At 37.1% G+C, this 22834-nt stretch overlaps 1 protein-coding gene across 4 annotated transcripts in view; it reads right to left on the reverse strand.

The window, feature by feature from the left end:
- Window positions 1-22834, reverse strand: part of MED23 (mediator complex subunit 23) — a 39320-nt gene that overhangs the window by 13351 nt on the left and 3135 nt on the right. For 2 of the 4 annotated variants that reach the window (XM_014847727.3, XM_070496132.1), the window contains 14 exons: window positions 21680-21791; window positions 19968-20066; window positions 19024-19125; window positions 18522-18591; window positions 17115-17227; window positions 16025-16120; window positions 15466-15483; window positions 10332-10532; window positions 8139-8282; window positions 6899-7044; window positions 5692-5937; window positions 4059-4201; window positions 2857-3031; window positions 2035-2198 (listed from right to left, as the gene is read on the reverse strand). In XM_014847727.3, coding sequence (XP_014703213.2) covers window positions 2035-2198; window positions 2857-3031; window positions 4059-4201; window positions 5692-5937; window positions 6899-7044; window positions 8139-8282; window positions 10332-10532; window positions 15466-15483; window positions 16025-16120; window positions 17115-17227; window positions 18522-18591; window positions 19024-19125; window positions 19968-20066; window positions 21680-21791 — 1829 coding nt within the window. The remainder of the gene's footprint in view (window positions 1-2034; window positions 2199-2856; window positions 3032-4058; window positions 4202-5691; window positions 5938-6898; window positions 7045-8138; window positions 8283-10331; window positions 10533-15465; window positions 15484-16024; window positions 16121-17114; window positions 17228-18521; window positions 18592-19023; window positions 19126-19967; window positions 20067-21679; window positions 21792-22834) is intronic. The other 2 variants (XM_014847729.3, XM_070496133.1) reach the window with 1 other exon arrangement.

Genomic DNA, 22834 nt, shown 5'->3' on the forward strand with positions numbered 1-22834 from the left:
TGTGGATATGTGCACTGATGATGCAAAGGCACTGCAGCCCTCGGAACAAACCCATCAGTGGCACCACACTGTGCTAACAGCCCTTGCGATCTTCACCACCATACTCTCAGGGGAAAAAAGTGCCAGGTTCACTAAAATATATCCTTGATGAAGTAGTAAAAAGTATTATATTTCGACCCTTCAGTACACCTTTTTATAGCACTGTCTGTGATAAAATAGAAGTAGGTAGGCATAAAGTATTCCAGCTACACAGAGATAGGATGGGGATCTTGAGGAAAAGAACTTGTGCACTGGGTAGTGAGTTAAATTAGCTCTTTTTTTCATAGAATTCCAATTTTACTTGAAAGAACATCTGACAGCAAACTATAGTTCTTCAGATGGGCATTTAATGGACATTTTCCTGAAAATTAACAAATGGAGTCTATAAACAAATTTAGAGAAAACAAAAAAAATAGACTTTAGAGAAAACAAATGACTGCACCTTTTCCCAACAATAAAATCTTACCTTTCAAGTGAAAATTAGAATTTTGGAAAACTTGTATCCACCACCATGAGCCTGATAGTTTTCCAAAACTTAAAAATTGTCTAATGAAATTTGTAGTGATTTTAGCAACTGCAATTTTCTGATACTGTATAATGAAATGTGTCAACATTTGCAAGATCTGCATAATTCAGTGAACCAATATTTTCCAAACCACCAATTCATGAAGTTACAAAATATACATGGATTATAAAAAATCCATTAAATATACAAAATAGACCAATGGATTATAATGTAACAGAGTACAAAAAGTTCACTGATAAGATTTTGGATTCCACATTGCAACTAACCTTTAAGAAACTATCACCTGTCCAATTTTAGTGTGACAACAAACAATATTCATAATCAGCTGAAAACGCTATTAAAATACTCCTCCCTTTCCAACCTCATACCTATGTGAGGCCATATTTTCTTCACTTACTTTTACTAAAATAACATATTGTAACAGATTAAAGCAGAAGCAAATATGAGAATCCAGTTATCTTCCCGTCCATCAGACATTAAAGAGAGATACAAAAAAATATAAAACAATAGTGCCTCTGCCCTCACTGAAGTATTATTTTGGAAAATATAAGACTTTTTTTCATAAACAATGTTATTTAGGGGCTGGCCCCATGGCCGAGTTGTTAAGGTCGTGCGCTCCGCTTCAGTGGCCCAGGGTTTCACCAGTTCAGATCCCGGGCATGGACATAGCACCGCTCATCAAGCCATGCTGAGGTGGTGTCCCACATGCCACAACTAGAAGGACCCACAACTAAAATATACAACCGCATACTGGGGGGCTTTGGGGAGAAGAAAAAATAAAAAATAAATAAAATCTTAAAAAAAATGTTATTTATGTTAACACATAATAAATTTATTGTTATTTTTAACTGAATCAAATAAATATTTAAAAATCTCTATTTTAATATCCAATAAAGTAAAGATTGATAGATATAATCCATATAAATAGAAAATCTTTGGGAATTTCAACTACTTTTTTGAAGAGTGTAAAGTGGTCCTGAGACCAAAAAGCTCAAGATCCACTAACTTAAAAATGACGTTTAAGGGCTGGCCCCGTGGCCGAGTGGTTAAGTTCGCGCACTCTGCTGCAGGCGGCCCAGTGTTTTGTTGGTTCGAATCCTGGGCGCGGACATGGCACTGCTCATCAAACCACGCTGAGGCAGCGTCCCACATACCACAACTAGAAGGACCCACAACGAGAAATATACAACTATGTACCGGGGGGCTTTGGGGAGAAAAAGGAAAAAATAAAATCTTTAAAAAAAAATGACGTTTAAGATGGCTGAAAGCTGACGCTCAGCCTAGTTAAAATGATGGTACACAGAAGAACCCACACTAACAACTGAAATGGTGAAGATATCAAAACACTTGTTTTTTCCTGAACAAGTGAAAAGTGTCTTTTCTGCATGTGACTCCCTTAATCGTCAGCAGGAACACAGCACACTTAAATTCATCTGTGTTTGTCACCATCGGCCGCATGTTCACCGTACCTGTCACGTGAGTTGCTCTAGCTAAGGTCAGTATCAAGGCTCGGTTCAGCTCCTCGGATTCCGCGGACAGCACCGTCTTGGGATCGCTAAGGAAGCGTGTGAACTGCGGCTGGACCTCCGAGCTACCTAAGGCTGTGATGAGCCTGAGCGCAGTGCTCTCCACACTGAAACGGGAGAGAACAAAAGGAAACATGAGGAAGCTGACTTGCCTATAAAATTTCAGAATTATAGAATTCAATCTAATTCTAGGTTAATTATAATGGAAAACCATACAAACTATGAATTTCTCTTCTTGATTAGAACTCTTCTGTGAGAATGAGCTTTCCTTACTTTGTTTAAAAAAATCTGAGGAGCCAAAATGTTACAGTGAAAACCATCTGACATTTTTACACATTTGAAAAAGATAGCTTGTAGCCGGTGGGACTAAAAAATTTCATCTGGATATACAGCATTTCAAAAACTACATTTTTCTATCTCAAATATATTTTCAATTAGAGCAAAATCAAAATGACATGCTACTTTAACCATAATCTGAAGTATATTTAAATCCAGTATTCTAAAGGGCTGAGTTAGAACATAATGTCAAAGGCCTCGGAAGTACTTATTCTCAGTTCCAAGACCCCACGGCAAGGACTCAACTATCTTAACAAGTTTCTGTTTAAAAAACTGGACTCGACTCCCTCTATACTGAAATTAAAATACTCTAGAAGGAGAGTTTTATGACAAACGAAGAAAAAAAATGACAAAGTACAGGATTAAGTCGCCCATCTCCAACAAAGTTTCTAATAAATCTTAAGGAAAGACAGTTTCCCATGAGCCCACCAGAGATGGAGCTGGTTCTGGTTTGTTTGTGCAACTGCAGCCAAAGTATGAAGATGACTCAGGAGCTGAACTCGGTAATGAGGTTGAATATGGTGCATCCGGTAGCTGAACATCTCCAGGAGTGTGTGTAAGATCCCCCAGGCATGAGACTTGAAAACAGTGGGCAGAAGCTGACCTTGAGGAATAAGACAATTTAAAGTACCAATTATTAAAAGCTACTCATTAAAAGCTATTTGAAGAAAAGTCACATTGAGTAAAATCTATGTAAAGATTTGATCATGAACACACACATATATACACATATATTTTCTATTCTTTCTCCATAATTTATATTTTAATTGTAAGAAAAAAATGCAGATCCTAATTATAATGCCAAGTTTGCTTTTTCCTGCAATTTGACAAATGATACTCAAGTTCATCTGGAAATCTAAATTAAGAGACAAGATATGAAAAAAAATTACTCTACCTTCCTCACTTCTCAGTTCTCTTTTAAGCTATTTTTATAGTTAATTTTCCCACCCTTTTGAAGCATGAGAATCACTTTTTGATATACAAATTGCAGCATACCTGCTCTTATTTCCTCCTCTCTCCCAAGAAAGTTTGATTCAACTCTTAATTATCTGGGAGGAAGAGTAACTATGGTTAAAATTAAAGTTATACTGTATTGATGAAAAGTCAGGATTATCATGAATCACAAAAACACTTCCATATTAGAAAGTACCTATTTTTTAGAACTGCAGAGTAACTAACAGACATTATAATCTGTCTTCTGGACTGCAGGAAAACTGCTGCCCTGCTGCCACTCAGACTTAGTTCCCATTGCTGCCTCTGGGCCAACCAGCAAGACATACAGCAAAGGGGGCAAACAGGACCAAGGACTCCATGAGGACAGGGACCAGTCTGTCCTGCTCACTGTATCCCAAGCACCTAGTACTGAGCCGTTTTCTTACCACTTCATTAAAAATGCAACTCACTCCCCTGACGCTCACACTTCCTATCCTTTTTTGCTTTCCTTTTCTCTATAAGACATCACCTGATAAATTGTTTATTTCATTTATTTACTTTTTTGTCTCCCTCATTAGCAGGTGACCTCTATGACGACAGTGGCTTCTGTGCACTGCTGAGTCCCCAGCACCCATAAGAGTACCTGTTGAATTAATGAATGGGTTAATGGTTACAAACACCAGAAAGTCCCATCTTACTGATAAATCCTTTGATGCCCAAAGACTCTATTTCCATATAGACCAGTAAACGACTGTAAGTTTCCACAAGGGCAGGAGCCAAGGCCACGCTGGACTTTGCATGAGCAAGTTTTATCACTCTGGTAGCAATGCTGTGAATAAGGCTGAGGAGAAACAAACGGAAAGAAAATAAAAATTCCCATTTTTGACACACATACAGGAGTTACTCTACTTATAGGGAACCCGGCATAAATCTGAACTTAACTATCTGAATTAGCTCCCTGTCAATCATTTTGGCTGTGTAGGACACTTGGCAGTGATGCCCTCAGAGCCTGAGCCTGGCCCTGGTCTCTGTGGCACTTTCAATGAGCGTCAGGAGCCCTCTGCTCACTGAGAAATAAGAACATGCTTGAATGGTTTTAGTCTGTTTTTCAAATATGTAACTAAAACCATTTGAGAAATTAAATAACTTTTGTTATAGAATTACTTAATAAGTCACTGCTAAGGCCCAAATGTTAGGTTCTGACGGGGTTTTCTCTGTCACACATGCAGGTAAAGCACACGTACAATCCCATCACAGTGTCTACCATGTGAAAAAGAGCATGGCTTTTCTAGAACTGATGCCCCACCTGGAGGCCCACAGGTGCATTCTCTTTGACCTACAGTGTTTGAAGTTTGAGCCGATACTTAAGAGTTGAAAGACTAGAAATAAAAATCTGGATTTCTAGCCCTTCTCAAGAAAATTTAGAAGAGCTGGCTACACTAGTCTGCCTTCTTACACATTCCAGGAATTAGCTCAAGTGGCAGCACCATGGGATGAGCCCAGCACACTGCAGCCGGCCGCAATTCCCTTCATATGCACATGCTTCCCTGAGCACTAGGATCCGGCCTGCCTTCCCTCAGCACCAGGTGTCTCTCACTTACATTATCGCCTTAGCTCCTAGGGGAACTTGAGGTGCTAGGATCATACCCAACAGAGCCTTTTCTGTCTTAGAAACCGTAATGTCGATTCTAAAAGCGCCCCTATTTGTAATCAATACAATAAAGGGCATTACAGTTTTTGCATCCCTGCACTCGGCAACTGTACTTCCAGCAAATTGTTTAATGAAAATGTCAGTTATGGACAGGTGCAAAGACAGCCATAAAGACTATCTTCACAGCCATCTACACTAAGAAATTACAAACCACCTCAATGTCCAACAAGTGAGACTGGCTAAATAATCATATATAGCCACACAAAAGACTTCTTTGTAGCAATTAAAACAGCTGTTTTTGAAGAACATTGGCCCAAAAAGGTGTTTTACAGATTACTATGGGGAAAAAGGTGGTTAAATAGCATTAAAGTAAAAGCGCGTAAGGTAAAAACAAAACAAAAAACCTCCATAAATTCATATATTTATACATAGAAAAAAAAAAGACTCAAAAACTGTTTACAATGATTATTTCTCATGGAGGCATTACAACAATTATTTTCTTTGGGTTGACTTGTATATTCTAGAATTCCTATAATAAACACTATCATTTTTGTAATAAAATAAAACTGTTTTTTACAATGTACCCGACCATAAACACACATACATAATCATAAAATCAAGTCTGTACTGTACTGATACCAATTTCCTGACACAGGACCAAATAAATAAAAAGAACACACCTCATTTTGGCATGAACTGTCAGTGAATCCAGAAGGTTCATTGGTAAGGGAGTAATGGATCCTGAAGCCAAACAGCTCATTCCAGGAAGAGGGATCCTCATAATTCCATTTCCATAAATAGTTTCTACCAGAGCTCCCATGGGCAACGTAAAACATTCTGAATTTGTAGAGTATGCATTACACAGCAGGGCAATCTTATAGTCATTCATCTGTAAGCTTTTATTTCTAAGACTCTGCTGTAGGAACCTACAATTTTAAATTCCATTAAACAGAAAAAATGCAAATAATTTCCAGAAAGTTAACTTATGTTTTTAGAAAAGTTTAATTTCACCCAACTATTTACTAATACTATCTTCATTCCTACAGATATTATAGTTTCTGCCCAAAATGTAAAGTGGAAACACATCTAAAAGTTTGAATAGCATTTCAGATAGAAGTAATTATAAATTAACAATTAATGGATATTTGTTAAGTATGCACTATATACATAGCACCAAGATTCAGATAATGAAGAAATAACTCACAAATTGAGGAACTAGGTTTCTTTTTATTATCTATCTGCTTAAGCACAACAATATGCCTTCATTACAGAAGTCATTATGAGAAGACGGTTAAGGGGTTTCATAAAATGAAAGCCAAATGAAATGTGAACTGTGAGTACCCCCTCGTCTCCTATTTGGCAGTCCTTTTCAGAAGTTCCGGGGGGAAGTCAGCTGTTCCTAATGCCCCTGACTGAAGCCCAGTCCTATCTAAAAAGGGCATCTTTTTTGAGTAATCACAGCTTTGGAAATGAGGTAAGGGAATACACCAGCCAGACCAGCTCAATCAATCCTCACAGCTCAGGGAGTGAAAGATATCTCAACCAGATCATGTTTAAATGCCAGTACTTAAGAAATTTTGAAACATTTTGACATACTTTTGGAAATTAAGAACTTTAAGGTAAACGTGTAAAAGCAAAGATCAGACCTGAAAATTTAAAAAACATATATCCACATACATATAAACAGGATTAGCTACTTGTTTAGTTGTTTTCCGATGCAGGCATTGGTCAGTTTCTCCTGGTACAATATACACATTAAATATTCACCCTTACCTCCTGTGGGTGTGGGGAGATCTCCATACTTCACACAAATACCAAGACTAATATTAGTCTACAATATACCATTTATTAAGTAAAAAATTAACTGTCAAGCTACAAAAAACTTACTCATGGTGAAGCTTTAGGGAATGAGGTATTGGAATCTGTAGCTTGGAGTTGTCATTTTGGGCTTTTCTATTGAGATGAATCCAAATACAGGTCATTGCAAAGGCATGAGTTGACTGGGGTTTGTTAATATCAGGAACTGGAATATACTGAAAAATAGCAATTTGCACATTATAAGAAAGAGAAGAATTAACTAATTATATGTATTTTAGTAATCTACTTCTGATATATCTCTTTTTAAAATATCCTGTATAATTTAGATCCAGTTGTTCTTTGACTATTCCGTAATACAAATCAGAAGATCTAACAGCTATAGAATATTGAAACTATTACAAGATTGTTTTTACTTGCCAAAAAAATAACAGAAATTCACACGTGCTTACTCAAGCTTTTCCCTCTCTGCCACATAGCATTCACAATCATTTAAAAACTTTTATTCTTTAAAAATTAAACACATCATTATGAAGTCTTACTGAATGTGATAAATATACTGAAAACGTAATTTCTAAAAGTCACATATATGCTTTTCAAGAACATAAAAATTACGAAATCCACAATCTAAATGAGTATCATCAAACACATTATATACTGACGGGTGAAATGACATGGATTTACTTTAAAACTGTGCCTCTGGAATCTGCTTTACAATTGTCCAGCAATAACAAAAAAGATGAGGAAAGATGAAACAAGAATATTTCTTGGTGACAGGTACACAGGAGTTTATTTTTCTATTCACTCCACTTTTTTGTGTGTGTTTAAAAATTTCCATAATAACATGTTTCTTAAAAAATGGCACTCATCAATATATACCATATTTTACTCAAAGCATCTTATATACTAAAACACTGGGGGATATATTCAACTGGCAAACAAACAAAAAAGATATTAACAGACACTGATGTTATTTGGTCATTCAATGTGTATAGGTTAAAACAGCTTAATGTTTTTTAAAATTGTAAACCTATTTACAATGTAGAGAAATAGCTTGACATAATAGATGTTCAACTGTGATTTAAGATAAACTTCAGAAATCACCTAGTTGAATTTCTTCATATTACCTGAGTAAACTAATGTCAAGAAAAACTGAATGTCCATCCCATGATCATGGTTAGTCACAGAATTGGGAAAAGAACTCAGGTTTCCAACTTCCAAATCCAGAGTCCTTTTCACAAAATCACACTAAAACCCTTAAACACAAATTAGACATAATTCACTCACCACATTAACTATGTAGTAAACTTACTTCTTTTTCTGGGTATAGAAGGTCAAAGAGCTTCATGACAGGGAGAAAATCAGCTAGCGCATTTTTCTGAATACTTCCGGAAATGAATTGCAGGAGAACCCACATCAGATGATCTCTGCCTTTAATCAGTCCTCGCCCCGCTAACTGTAAAAGACGTTTAAATACACATCTAGACAGCTAGTTGAAGAGATGGATGTCAAATTTAAAGAAAACAGAAAGGAGAAATCTGCTCTCAGAAAGTTAGCATCTAACTTTGGCATTTACTAATTACTTAGTCTCAACTCAAGACACACCAAGCAAGGTCTTTTAAATTATTTTAATATTAGCTTTCCTTCCTGATCCCTAAAACAACTATGCATATCAAAAATTTAATGTTTTACACAAAGGCATAAAGATACCTGCACCCCTATGTTCATTGTGGCATTATACACAATAGCCAAGAATTGGAAGCAACCTAGTTGCCCATCAAGGGACGAATGGATAAAGAAGATGTGGTATTTATACACAATGGAATACTACTCAGCCATAAGAAATGATAACATCTGGCTGTTTGTGACAACATGGAAGGACCTTGAGGATATTACGCTTCGTGAAATAAGTCAGAGGGAGAAAGTCAAATACCGTATGATCTCACTCATAAGTAGAAGATAAAAACAACGACAAACAAACATATAGCAATGGAGATTGGATTGCTGGTTACCACAGGGGAAGGGGGGGAGGGCCAAAGGGGAGGTTAGGCTCACATACAAGGGGATGGACTATAATTAGCTTTTGGGGGGTGAACATGATGTAATCTACACAGAATTTGAAACACATTATGATGAACATCTAAAAAAAAGTATGTTTCATAATAAAAAAAGAAAGATTAAAAAAATTTAATGTTTTAGAACATAATTAAGTTGATAATGTGTGCATGAGAATCGAGTTTAATATGGGATAATTACTAAAAATATCTCATCAAAACACAAAGAATACTTTAATATGCCAAAAGGATGTTTTTTCAAACTTAAAATCCTCAAGGACTGGTTATCAAAAAACACTTTTTCTGGTCTCCTATAGATTACAACAGAAATCAATGGGGGTGGGGGAGTAAGTGGTGATTGAAAGGATTCTAACAACTCTTATGAAAAATTTTCCCAAAAGTAATCCATGCTGTAGAGAGATGTTATAAATATAACAACACTTATTTTATTCCCATTCGGTGTGCCTAAAACCTTATGACTAAAACCAACTCTTCCCCAAAATTTACTCTCGTACTTCCATTCTCTGTTTTGGATTCCTTGTTCTAACTTTCCACTCACTGCCAAAGTCAAAACCAGTGAGAGATCCTGGACTCCTGTTACTCCCTCTGTTAGCATCGTCACCAAGTCCTATTCACCCAGCAGCACACCTGGTCTCTGGCTCCTCCCCTCTGTCCTGGATCAGGCCTCCAGCATCTCTTACCCAGACTACTGCAGTAGCTCCCTTATGAATTTCCCTGCCATTGATTTTGGTCCCAGCCATCTCTACATCACTGTCTTCCTCCATGTGGCCACCAGCAGTAATTTTTTCAATTTGTTTATGATGACATCATCCCCTCCACTCCCATATGCCTCCCAAAGAAAATCTAAACTCTTTAGAACAAACACATGGCCATATAAAGTTCTCCATGTCTGGTCTTCTTGCCTTCCTCATCTCACCAGCTTTCCCCTTTATATTTTTCTTTCCAGTTCTCAGACCCTTTTATCCCTTTCCAAACGATAATCTTATTGCTATAAACACTTTCCTATCTTTTCCTCTTGGTAAATTTCTATTTGTCCTTTAAGTAAGCCATTCCCGATTTCTTTAGCAGGAACTATTCTCCTTCATTCCCATTGCAGGGAAACATGCTTCTATCATGTGAACTCTTAAATTGTAACCAAATTGTTTATACCTATATTTTCCCACTAGTAAGGAGCTCTTTGAGGGTACTACAGTGCCTTTTCATCTTATCTCCTCTGGTCTTTGCACTGTGAATATGTGGAATGAATAACTGAATCCAGTTTTTATAGTGACAGGACAGTGAAAAGTTAAGAAACCATAAAAGCACTGAACAAATCAGAAATCAGGGCTCAGAACTTCTGCCACTGCTGAAGTCACTAGGCAAGGTCCACACCAGTCTAAAACATACTAATCAGCAGGTGAAGTGGCTCTGACAAAAGACTCAGTACTGACCTTCTGATGAAGAGAAAGGACCATATGTGGAAAACTTGCAAACTGGAAAAGCACAAAGAAAATGAGCTGACTTGAGAGATGCTGCCACAGGAGTTGGCTTGTGCCCCCATCGTCAAACTTCTCCTCGGTCTCAGATCGCTCCATGGCATAAACCACCAGGTCCACCAACTGGTCCTCCAGCACAGGGCAGCGCTGCTTGTGCTGTAGGGTAGAGATTAAATACAGTATTCCAAAAGCCTCCCGGTTAGTTTCAGAAGTTACCAGTTAATGGGCATTAATCGTGACGAGAGGCTGAGAAGCATGGAATGAAGTTGAACTTAGAAAGTTAAGGTTAGATTTAGTCTATTAAAGCTGCATCATGTTACATTTATCATAGAGGATGAGTTTCATTAAAAAATTAGTTTGAGGTCTCATAGAAAACAGATTTCCCATTTACTTTTGACTTTCACTACAGACGTCATCCTTTCGATTTGACAAAGGGCACTGCACGGAAGAAAACTTTGTTATTTATCCTTTGGAAAAAGGTAATTTAAAAGGCATATGAAATGGGGACAGCAGTATTAATTTTGCAATCTAACTCAAAATATGAAAACCCGGGATTTCCCAGAATCAAATACTGGATAGGAGAGCAAACAAAACAGTGTGTGAATATATTTATTTTGTTTACCCTAACTTTACGTACAGATGTATACCTAAATAGCTGTCAGATTACTCAATGCCTGTTTTTCAATGTGTGGTATTGATCCTGATACTGAAATTGAAACTTCCTCTACAAAAAAACTGATCTCTGCTCCTCCCTCTCAGAAGCCAAACATAATGCAGCTTTAATTTTAAATTAGACTATTTTAAAATCTAAAACAAGAAAAATTGAGTTTAAACACTAAAAATGAAAATGCAACTTCCCTTTCTAGAGGCAAAAAGATTTATGCTTTTAAAAGTGATTTTAAAAAATATACTTTTACCAAAAGAAATACGTTAAGCCATATTTTAAGCCATTTTCATATTTCCTTTACAAAATATGTTATACGACTTACTGGTCAGGCTGCTGGAAGCCTTTCTAGTGAATACAGTTACTAATATAGATGCTTCCCCTCTAAACTTTAGATGTGATTATTAGTCTTTTGCCATGAAAAAGGGATATGATTTCTTTAAATTTAGGGGAAAAATGCAAAATGGGGAGAAATTTGGAAAAAAAATAAAACGTAATGAATAGCATCCCCTCTTTTGCATGCTCTTTGCCAGCTCCAAACTTGTAAAGCTCCAATATAGCTGCACTTTCTTAAAGCATGCAAATAAAACAAACATCTATCCAAAACAGTAAGCATCAATGGTTGTTTCATATTTTTTCCAAAAACACAATGCCATGATCACAGTTCAACGACATTACAGGTTTACGAATAGCAATATTAACACCACCAGTTGAGACTACAGTATTTTTCCTCCAGATGTAATTGTCATTATGAAGCAGAGCAAAGTGCAACAGACAACACTACAAACTATTTCTTAAACCAGCATGCAAAACTACTGTGTACAGGGCTTGAAATTCACTAGTTCTGCCAACCACCAACAACCTAAGAAATGTGTCAGACAACACAAATGTAGAGTGAGATCATTCAAAGTAACAAGAGTCAGAAAAATTTGTGAAAAGAAGTAAAGCCAGGATTTCCAGTAGGAATTTTTCATTAGTGATGGGAATTTGCTTCTAGTTTGGAAACTAACCAATTTGTCATCTATTCCTCCATCCATGATGGTCTTCCATAAATCTGCTTCAGGAAAAAAGAGCAAACTAAATAAAATTGGTTTTTAGCACCTGAGTCATTTTGGAGTTTCCCTTTTTAGTATTAGCTATTTGCTTTAGGAAACTGGATTTTTACCTATGTATTTTTAGGGGTGTTGTGATGGTCATACAGTTAATGATTTACAGAGGAAAACCAAAACTATTAAAATTTTGACAAAGTATGAACAACCAGGAAATTTATAGTTAAAGCTGATGATCTTTCAATACATACCATGACTCGGGATTACCACCAAATTTTCTATTAAGAATTAAATCAGTTAGGAATGTCTGTGGTGCCAAATGCCCTGATGTCTGAGGGTAGCAGAATATCTATCAGGATTAACTCTATATTTCCCAGGTGTCTTTGGTTAAAGCCAAGGATATTTCATAAACCAAGCTTAGCAATAGCTTAAACATGTTGCCAATTTTAATAATACCTAAAAGAAAGAAAAGTCTGAAATATAAAATTATCTATACTGCTAACTACTTTAGAATAATGTTTTGCTCTAGTTTTCGATTACTAAAAGATACGTACAAAGTGGAACAAATGAAAATTTATAAAGCAGTTTAATGATCTGTGAATAAATGTTAATTATCAGTCACAGCTACTATAATTCTGGAAGCTAGCGGATGCTATGTCTGTGAAATTCACAACTTACTTTCTAAAAGCTTCTGTAAATTTAAGTGTTCAAGACATAGGCATATAAGTTAGTTGACATCATATCTCTACACATATTTAGTTAAAATTTGTTTGAGCAATAAGAATCTAAATTCAGTATTTTACCAATTCAGTTTCTGCATAATAGCTCGAAGTGTACTGGAAACATACAGCTTTGGTAAAAGCTGAAAATCAGGCACAAGCCCTCAATAGAAATATTAACATTAACCTCCATCCATGCCCCTGATTCTTTCCCACCACTATTTCAAACGGCAAATGAGAATGCTTTTCAGTCATAGTACCCATATCCTATATTAAGTGGCCTCTGACACTTTTCATATAACAGTTGTGGCACTGCTTTTGTGGTGAAATTTTAACATATTGTACTTCGGTGGGTTTAATTTTTAAATCATTATTTCAGTGCTAGAAATCAATTTTAAAGCAATACCTATTCAGGACAAGTTGGAAAGACAAATCCCTTTGCATGTCATTTATCATATTCTCTGCCAATCAGAACTGGAGCCTTATGCCAGTTACTACTACTTTCAATGGTGCCTTTCAAAGACAGACTGAGGGATTAATCTAGTACGCCACTGTCTCAGGGTAGCCAGAGTTCACACGCCACCAAACAAGAGCTTGAGGAGTGTATCTATTTTGTAAGGCTCTTAATCAGTAGAAAGAACACAACCCCTTGCATAAAAACACAAAACAAGAGTCTTCCACTATGAACACTCCTCCTCACTGGTCACAGAGCTGGGCTATTTATGACCTTCTGAATGCAACCGATTTTAGGATTAAATATAGCCCAATTCCTACTGGAAAATGCAATATGGACAGCTCTTAAAAGGTTTCAAGCTTTAAGTAAATTATTGCATTGCTAGAGAAAGGACAAGAAAAGTATAGTGCAGGATATAGTTCTGTAATGGTAAAAGATGTGATAACTTGTCTATTTTTAATCATATGCTTCTTATACTGTGCATTCTCATTTTCTACTTTTCAGGTGGTAAAAATATCAACTCAATTCAGCATATATCTTCCATCTCCAAGCCCACTCATTACAGAGTTTTCTACCAAAACAATTACTGATGAATTGTGAATTTTGACAATGTTTACACTACAGTGGGACCAATACTAATAATGTTCTGTCAGCATTTCCATTATAAACTTTATTTTTTACGGATTTATGTCTTAGTCATAAACTTTAGGTTGAAACTTGTTATTAAAATGATCAGATCAGAAATACTCTTCTCTGAGTTTTGTCGACTTTTAGTTTGAGAAGAGCTGCTCCCCAAAAGAAAAATGCTACAGACGGCTCAGGATATTCTGGGGGAAGGTACTTGCAGCTCAGATGACCATGGGCACATTTATCCACCAAACTGTAAAAAAATGGAGTCAAGAATGACTTAAAAGTTCATTGCAAAAATTAGTTTTATGACATAGCATGGAGCATTCTTTCAAAGTGAACTGAATACTTACCTCTAACTCAAGTGAAGTTGATCAGAATTAATGACTTGGTATTAAGATGTTAAACTGACAGATTACAGGAGGTAGCTATCAATACTGTAGTGTGAGTAGTTTCAGTTTCACGTGTACAAAGGCTTGTCCAAACAAGGAAACTTGGTAAAGTTTTCAGAAGAAAAAACTTAAAATAAAAGAGATACTGCTACTAGGGTGAGGTTTGGCATGCAAAGTTTCAACACTGAGCAAGTTTTATGGCCAAGCTATATGTCCTTAAAAATAGGGCTTTATAAATGGAAGCACTGGCACAACCTTCACTATAGTATTGCAAACAGTAACGCTATTTTATGTAACCTAGACAAGAACGTCTTTTTAAAATCAAAAAGCTGGTCTATTTTAATATGTTGGGCTCAAAAAATTTTAAGAAAAATAATTGGAACCACTATTTTGCTTAAAATCTCAAAGGTGAAAAGTCCTGGAACAGACTTGGGACTGTACAAGAGTTCGGTTTATAAAGTTCGGCCAGTGTTTTTCTCCCGCTGTAGGTGAGCTTCAACTGAGAGGCTCGCTCTAGGAGGAAGACACTTCTGGCAAAGACTGACAAAGAAGGGTGTTTGTCAAGCAGGTGTGGGGTCACCTAAGAGTGTGACATTTCTTAGTCAATCCCCATGTTTCCAAAAAAACCTTTCCTGTATAAAGTTTACCACTCCAACTTTTAAAAGTAACATATCTCTATTAAAGTGCTTTTTTTCTCTTTTTTGTTTTGTTTTTAATTTGTTTTTGTTTTAAGGCAAAGCAACATAAGTACTTTTATTGATGTTGTTATTTATTTCTGTTTTAATAGTCTGGAAAGATGAAGGCCACCACAAATCTTTCCATTTCTCAAAAGTCCACCAGGCTAGCTTTAGCCTAAAGTATGAAAAACAGTAAAATGGAGTGGGAAGGAAAAACAACCCATCAAAAAATGACAGGCTTTCTTGGGTGCCAGGTGTTGTCTCTTTGTTGAAAAAAAAAAAAAAAAAGAATATTAAAAAAACAAACACCAAAAACCAAAACCAAAAACAATCCACCAAAAACAACTCTCACATCCCAAGAAGAAATGCATTTTAGTGGCCTTGGTCTCAGCATGGTCCTGCCAATTTCAAGCCCCGACCATACATGTATTCTCTAAATGGAATCAGTGGCTACAAAGCGGCCAGCGTATCGTTAGTCACAATACAACAGTAAGGTTGTGAACATACCTGAGCAATGTTCAAGGTCTAGAGCATTGGAGGATGGGCAGGACAAGACAGGACAGAACAAAAATAAAGGAAGAAAAAAAGAAAAGACAAAACAGTGACTATGAGGCCAGCTTCAAGGAACCCAGAGTCAGCACAAACCCTCCCACATGTTCAACCACCAAAATCAAACATCCACCAAAAAGAAAAAGAAAAATCAGCAATGAGGCCACGCTGAAGACACCAAGGGTTACAAAAATAGACACCCAGACAAAAAAAAGTCAAAAATTACGGTTCAGTCATGTGTAGGTTTCTCTGGCAAAAGGTATACTTGAAACTGGCCTTATAGAAAAAAAAGCAATGCAAAACAAACCAACTTTTAAAATATCTCCTTTTTAATTTAAACATTCTTAAAGCAATATATAAATGATAGGAACAATACATTGTTTAATAAACCATATAGTAAAAAAAAATCACCAAATAGTTCTTTACTGTTTTGCTCTGTTAGCTATAGCAAAGAAAAGAGAAAAGAATAGTGCAGATTCTACGCAGAATTTACTAGGTTTGCAGCATAGTACAGTACCTGCTTATTTAAACCTAGCATATTGCAGACCATATCCCTGGAATAAGGCTGCTCCAATACATATCTCAACAAAGCAGTCTGCGGTTCAAAGAGATCCTTTAAAGAAAATAAAGAAAATTATTGCTTCAAGATCAAAATAAATATTAATTCAAATAATTTGAAATTGGGATCAAAAAATCCTCTAAAGGCACTTGTTACCTTCACACAGTAGGCAGTATCTAGTGGGAAAAAAAATCATAGGATTTTAGTGCTTACAGTTCACCTGTTCCCGTCCCTCATTTGATAAGTGATGTAACTGAGGCGAGGGACTTGCTCAAAGACATACAGAGAACACAGTTAGAAATGACTTCAGCTACAGGCACACGAAAGTCTTAGGCATCACTGGAAGGCAAGGGTTTTCTGCTCGGAAATCTAATCAGAGGAAAGGAGGTAGTTTCTAATCACTCTCACACATGAATAAACACAAACACTATTTTCAAATGTGGAGAGGACACAGAATCTGAGAGCACAGGGGTTAAGGGTGTAGATTCTGGAATCAGACTGTGTTGGTTCAAATCCTGACTTTGCTACTTCCTAAAGCTGGGGCCTTAGTCAAGTTACTACCCGACTCTGGGTCTCAGTTTGATCATCTGCATCATGGAGATGAATGAGGAATAAGGGTTATTGCAGAGCCAGCCCTCATGGCTTAGTGGTTAAAGTTCGGCACGTTCCGCTTCAGTGGCCCGGCTTCGGTTCCTGGGCGTGGAACCACACCACTCATCTGTCAGTGGCCATGCTGTGGCAGTACTCACATGGAAGAACTGGAAGGACCTACAACCAGAATGTGCAACTAAGTACTGGGGCTTTGAGGAGGGAAAAAACAGGAAGATTGGCAGCAGATGTTAGCTCAGGGCAACCAGTGGAGCATAAATACCTGCAATATCATGAACCACAAGTATACCTGGATACTGGAACCACATGATAAACCTTAAACTATCTTTCATTAAATATTTACTTCTTCAGTCTATGAAGAGACAATTTAGCATCACATCATATAATCCAGGATAAAGACTTAGATGGACCAAAAGTTCCGTTATATTTAGCAACATACCTTATCATATGGCAAAAGGCCTTTCAAAGGAAAACGAAGAGTCGCAGGATCCAATTTCCATGAATTACAAATGGCACCGGAGTTATTTACAACTGGCAGAAGGCTGCAGCGGCCTGTATGTATCACAAAAAATGTTTTGATGTAAATGTGAGCCCAGCAATGCCTGTCCTTCATTCACTCTACAAATACTTAACAAATATCTATGCTGAACCAGGTACTGGTTTAAAAGATGTTTTAATTAGTTAGATGTCTGCGAATTTTCTTTGATTATTTTTTGTACAGATGGTTGGAGACAAATTCATATAGGCCTTCCAAACTCAAAAATGTTGCATTTGTCCAAGTATCCAGGACAGAGGTCAACAAACTATAATCCACAGCCCAAATCCAGCTGGCGACTGCTTTTGTAAAGTTTTATTGGAACACTGCTGCTTTAGCACTACAATCGCAGAGTTGAGAAGTTACAACACATTGTGTAGCCCTCAGAGCCTAAAATACTGACTATATCACCATTTATGAAAAGTTTGCAGACCTCCAGTCTGGGGTCAACATGATTAACTTTAAGCATGACGCAGCCAGAGGCCTCAGAGGTAGCAGAGGATCATCAGCTCAAATATCTGCCTGAGGAATATGCCACTTGGATGTCCCACAGGCACCTCAAGCTCAACACTGAACTCATCATCACCCTTCCCAAACCTGCACCACTTCCATAATTCATTAAAAGATACCAATATACACCCAGTCACAAAAGCTAGAAGCCTGAGATTTATCTTCTAGTGTCTTTGTAGTTTTTCTACTTCCAATGTCTAGAACAGCACCAGGCTCAAAGGAAGTGCTCAAAATTTGGTCATTAACTAAATAATGGTCTACACTCCCAGACAGTTCTGAGGCCACCATGATTTCTAGAAATAATTCAGAAGTATACATGGGGACTGCAAAAATTGCCAAATCACATGCTTATTTTTAAAAGAAAATTCTGAGAATCTAACAAAACGTGAAAAAATGGAAAACAAAATAAATGAAGCACAGAGCAAAGCCGTGAACTGGAACAGGCTGGAAGAGCCTGATTGTCCTGTGTACTGAGGCTATAGGGGGACAGGTCTGTTTCACTTCCAGCTGCCTGGAGGTTCCACGGAGCTTTACTAGCTCTGTTAAAAGTTCCCTCTGATTGCCAGGAACTACAGCTTCCAGAACGGTTCTACCTGAGGCTTAGGTCCAGGCCAGGCAGTCGCTTTTCCCTCCCTCCACCTACTCACAAAGTGCCTGAAAACAAGGAAAAGGCTACTATGAGGCTCCAAGAGAGTCACTAAAATGACGAGACATGTATAAGACACCATCTGTCAACTTTGTTCAACAGTCAGATCACTAAAAATTAGGTACTATTCAGTATGTTTTAAATGTTAATCCTACCACAAATGGAGTTTATCCTTGCTGTGGGCCTGAAGGTATCCACAAAGTCTGATACCAGGTTTCCTAGTAACTAAAAACAGAACAAGACAAACACCAAATAAATATGAAAATAAAATCAAGATTGCTCTGAATGTAACAATCATTTACATAAAACGAGATAATAAGTAAAGATTTAGTACAATGCCTGGCACATAAAATGTACTCAAGAGTTAGTTCTCTTTTGCTTCCTTTCAAACAATTACTTACCCATTCACCTGTCCCTGAACTCAGCCAAGTCACAGCACCATGTCCTTAGCTATCTGATGAAGCTGTGTACATTTTATCACTTGGTACACAAACTATCTCAACAGGACAGCAGATAAATGAAAGAAATACATCAGAATGATAAAAAAAAATTATCTAACAATAAAAGTGACCATTTTCAAAAATAAATACAGAAAAAATAAGATTATTATTTTTGATAAAAATTTCTATTAAAACTTTTGGAAAATTTCAAATTTACCCAATGTGGCAGTTTTCCCTCAGGATACAGTTTCCTGATCTCTGTGACTGCAAAATAGGCTGGTAATAAACAGGCATTTCTTTCCAAGATATATGCTATAACCTAAGAAAAACAAAAGGACAGTGTTGTTATTCTTGGCTAGTCCCACAAAAAAGCCCTTTAAATGCAAGAATGGCAACAACAACAAAGATAGTAAAAGCAGAGATATTATTTCATGGATTTATTGGGCTAAAACTGTAACATAAAGGAATTCACTTATATGTGAAGAATCTCTGAAAGTAAAGATTAATAAACAATGAATTGCTGATGGTTACTAAATAACATCGTAAATGCTTTAAACATTGGTTGAGTCCAATAGGAGAGTAATGCACCAAAGTAACATCTTGCAACATTAGTTACACAGCACAAAGATATTTTAAGTGGTCCATAAGCTGATGTCTTGTAATGGTTGAAAGTACTTTAATATTTATATTGTTGTTTTTATAATTAAAAAACAAATTAAAACTTGAAATATAATCAAGGTAAAATAGAATCTCTAAAACTAAAAGTGATTTTTGTAGAAGTAAACAAAAGGAATATTTCACAAACTACTATAAGCTTTAAAAGCACAGAACTATATAAAACTAGATATTTTTCTTTCTTTCCTTTTTGGTGAGGAAGACTGGCCCTGAGCTAATATCTGTTGCCAATCTTCCTCTTTTCGCTTGAGGAAGGTCGTCCCTGAGTTAATATCTGTGCCGGTCTACTTCTGTTTTACTTTGGTATGTGGGACACTACCAGAGCATGGCTTGACGAGTGATGTGTAGGTCTGTGCCCCAGATTCGAAGCTGTGAACCCCAGGCCACTGAAGTGGAGTGTACGAACCCAACCACCACACCACTGGCCAGCACCAAAACTAGACATTTTTTGGGTTATGATCAATGAATTAGAGACATCTAAATTACCTCTCTTGCTGCTAGAAGCTGCTGTACAACCGCGGAGCTCACTGTATTGGGAATTGTCAAGATTTTCTCCAAAATCACTTTTAAGAGATCTCGAACACCCTAATAAGAAAAAAGTCACAGGTTAAAACTCAGTAACGTCCCTGTGCTAATTAAAACATCTAAAGGTTTCAAGATTATATACTCAGAAAAAACTGTTAGCTTCAAGGTCACACCTTTCATCTCCCTGAATCAGAGCTCACATTCAACTCCTTAACGTCAACCTAAGAGAAGAGTCATGTTCCAAAATAGAACTCTGAAGAATATCTTGCAATATGAAGAAACGTCACTTAGAAGTAAAAATTAAACCTTCCATACTCTGCTAAACTTTTTGACCCTCATAATACTGAAGAGTTTCTATTGTTACAATGGTCAAAAAAGGTTAACTTGTGTATATAGACAGAAATACACTTGAATGGAACTTGAAAATACTCTGAAAACATGGGCCTTAATATTACACTTCCTGGCAGGTGACCCTTTCTGCCCACCCCCTTTGGCATTCTAACTTTACTCGCTTCTCATCCATCACACACCTTACTCCCTCAAACTTATCCAACAAGGCTATTACGTTAACTGGTCATTTCCTCATTCCTATTACCCGTTGTGTTATTTCAGAGCAGAATCTGATGTATAGAGAAGAAATTTCATTCAACATGCATGTCTTGAGTATAAACTATATGATCAATCTTGTAAAAAAGAGACAAAACATACACATGACAGAAATTAGAAGCAATTATAAAGCACCAAACAAGGAAGAAGGTAAAAACCGCAATATTAATCTGCTAAGGAAACTGAAGTATAAGAGAAAATAATCAGAGATTCTTGGAATTAATTTTGTATTAAATAATGATCTAAATCAATAATGATCAGCTGTCATTTTAGACTTAAGGAAAAACAGACAAAAAGCAAAGGGGGAGGATTTGGCAATTCTTTCCGAAGGCACACTAGCAAAAGTGGCTAGAATGGAGTAGAATGGCTTCTGCAACTATGGAGAGCCTGAGCTGTGTTACGAGACACAGTGGAGAGTGAGTCCTGTTGGTCTCGGTCAAGAACAGAGTGCTGAAGACACGAGCTAAGGAAGAACACATGTCCAAGGGCAGTCGAGGCAGAGGTGCAGCAGGACTTGCTCCCTTCATCAGCTGAGGCCTACATACCTTCTCCTTCCACACAGCACTGCTCTGTGCTCTTTCATCTGAAAGGGGCCCGACATGATAAGACCTCTGACATGAAGGACCCCGAGTCTGCTTGGTGACTTCCCTACTCATTATGAAAATACATTACCCACTCGCATTATATTTTTTCTGAGGAAGATTCGCTCTGAGCTAACATCTGTTGCCAGTCTTCCTCTACTTTACGTGTGGGTCACTGCCACAGCATGATTGATGAGTGGTGTAGGTCCATGCCCAGGATCTGAACCCGAGAATCAGGGGTGCCAAAGTGGAGCACACCAAACTTAACCACTCGGTCATGGGGCTGACCCCTCACTTGCATTTTTAAGAATGTTAGGAGGGGGCAGAGAAGCTGTGGGAAACATTGAGCAATTTTAAATCCCATTAGGAAATACAACAAAAAATAGATAGCTTCCACTTCATTTCTTCCATTTGAAATTAAGATATATACCCTGAAAAATTAATCACGCCTGAAAGTGATTACTTCTTATAATTAGGAAAAAGTACCTTGTAATCCACTCCTCCAATTATTTTCCGAACCAGTTTAAATGTTAAGGCCCAAAGCTGTGTTCTTTCCCATTCAAGAGTGTCAGAGTTTATCAGGGATTCACAAACCATCCTGGAAAATAGGCATACCCATTCCAGTTACAAGACAGAATTTTGCAACTTCTCTAATAACCAAGGTCTGCATACTCCAGACACTGTATTTGTCATAGTAAGCATTTTTGATAAAGGTACATTATTACTCAAGAACACTTTAAAAAAATTACATACAGTATTTTACATTTTTTACTTGTATGAAAGATTAAACACAGAGTAGAACTAAATGATATTAATTATGTTATACTTTTACTAGAAAGAAATCTACCAAAAGCTATTGGTTGAATGTTTACCATCTATCAGTTTGTGGCAGATTGTATTTTTCCAAGATAGCCGCAACCAGATTTTTGATCCCACACGCTCTTTTGAAATGTGACATTGATACTCTTCCCATGAAGAGGGGGGAGAAAGTCTACATTCGTTCGCCTTAAATTTGGGCAGGCCTAAGACTGGCAGAAGGGACACTGTATGACTTGCACGTGTAGGTTCCAGCTGAGGTCGCAGATGACAACCAGGTATTAACCACCAGACATATGAACAGGAGAGCCTTAGTCATGACTCCTGCCCTAGCCACCATCTGATAGCAATCATGAGACACCGAGAAAAAACTGCCTACTGAGCCTACCCAACTACCATAACCATGAGTGTTAATCACAAAATGATTACTACCGTTTTAAGCCACGGAGTGTCGAGGTAATTCATCACGCAGGAAAACATAACTGGAAAAAGTTCATCAAAGTGAGTCATCTTAGCTTCTCACAGCCTGCCTGGATTTGAGCCTTTAAGTATTCAATTCTAAGAATACTGCATCCTAGAAATCTAAAACCTGAGGTATTATGGAGGATTACTTGTTGGGCCTACTTTCCTTCTTCATTCCCTTAACCTTCTACAACCACCTTGATCAATTTCCAAATATTAATAAAAAGAAAACTCTTTGAGAACTGATCAGTGGTTGCCAGGGGAAAGGGGGGTGGGGGGAGGGCACTAGGGGTGAAGTGGTGTACCTACAACAAGACTAATAATGATGTACAACTGTAATTTCACAAGGATGTTAACTTCCAT

This window comes from Equus asinus, chromosome 24 (genome assembly GCF_041296235.1).
Source record: "Equus asinus isolate D_3611 breed Donkey chromosome 24, EquAss-T2T_v2, whole genome shotgun sequence".
Lineage (NCBI taxonomy): Eukaryota > Metazoa > Chordata > Mammalia > Perissodactyla > Equidae > Equus > Equus asinus.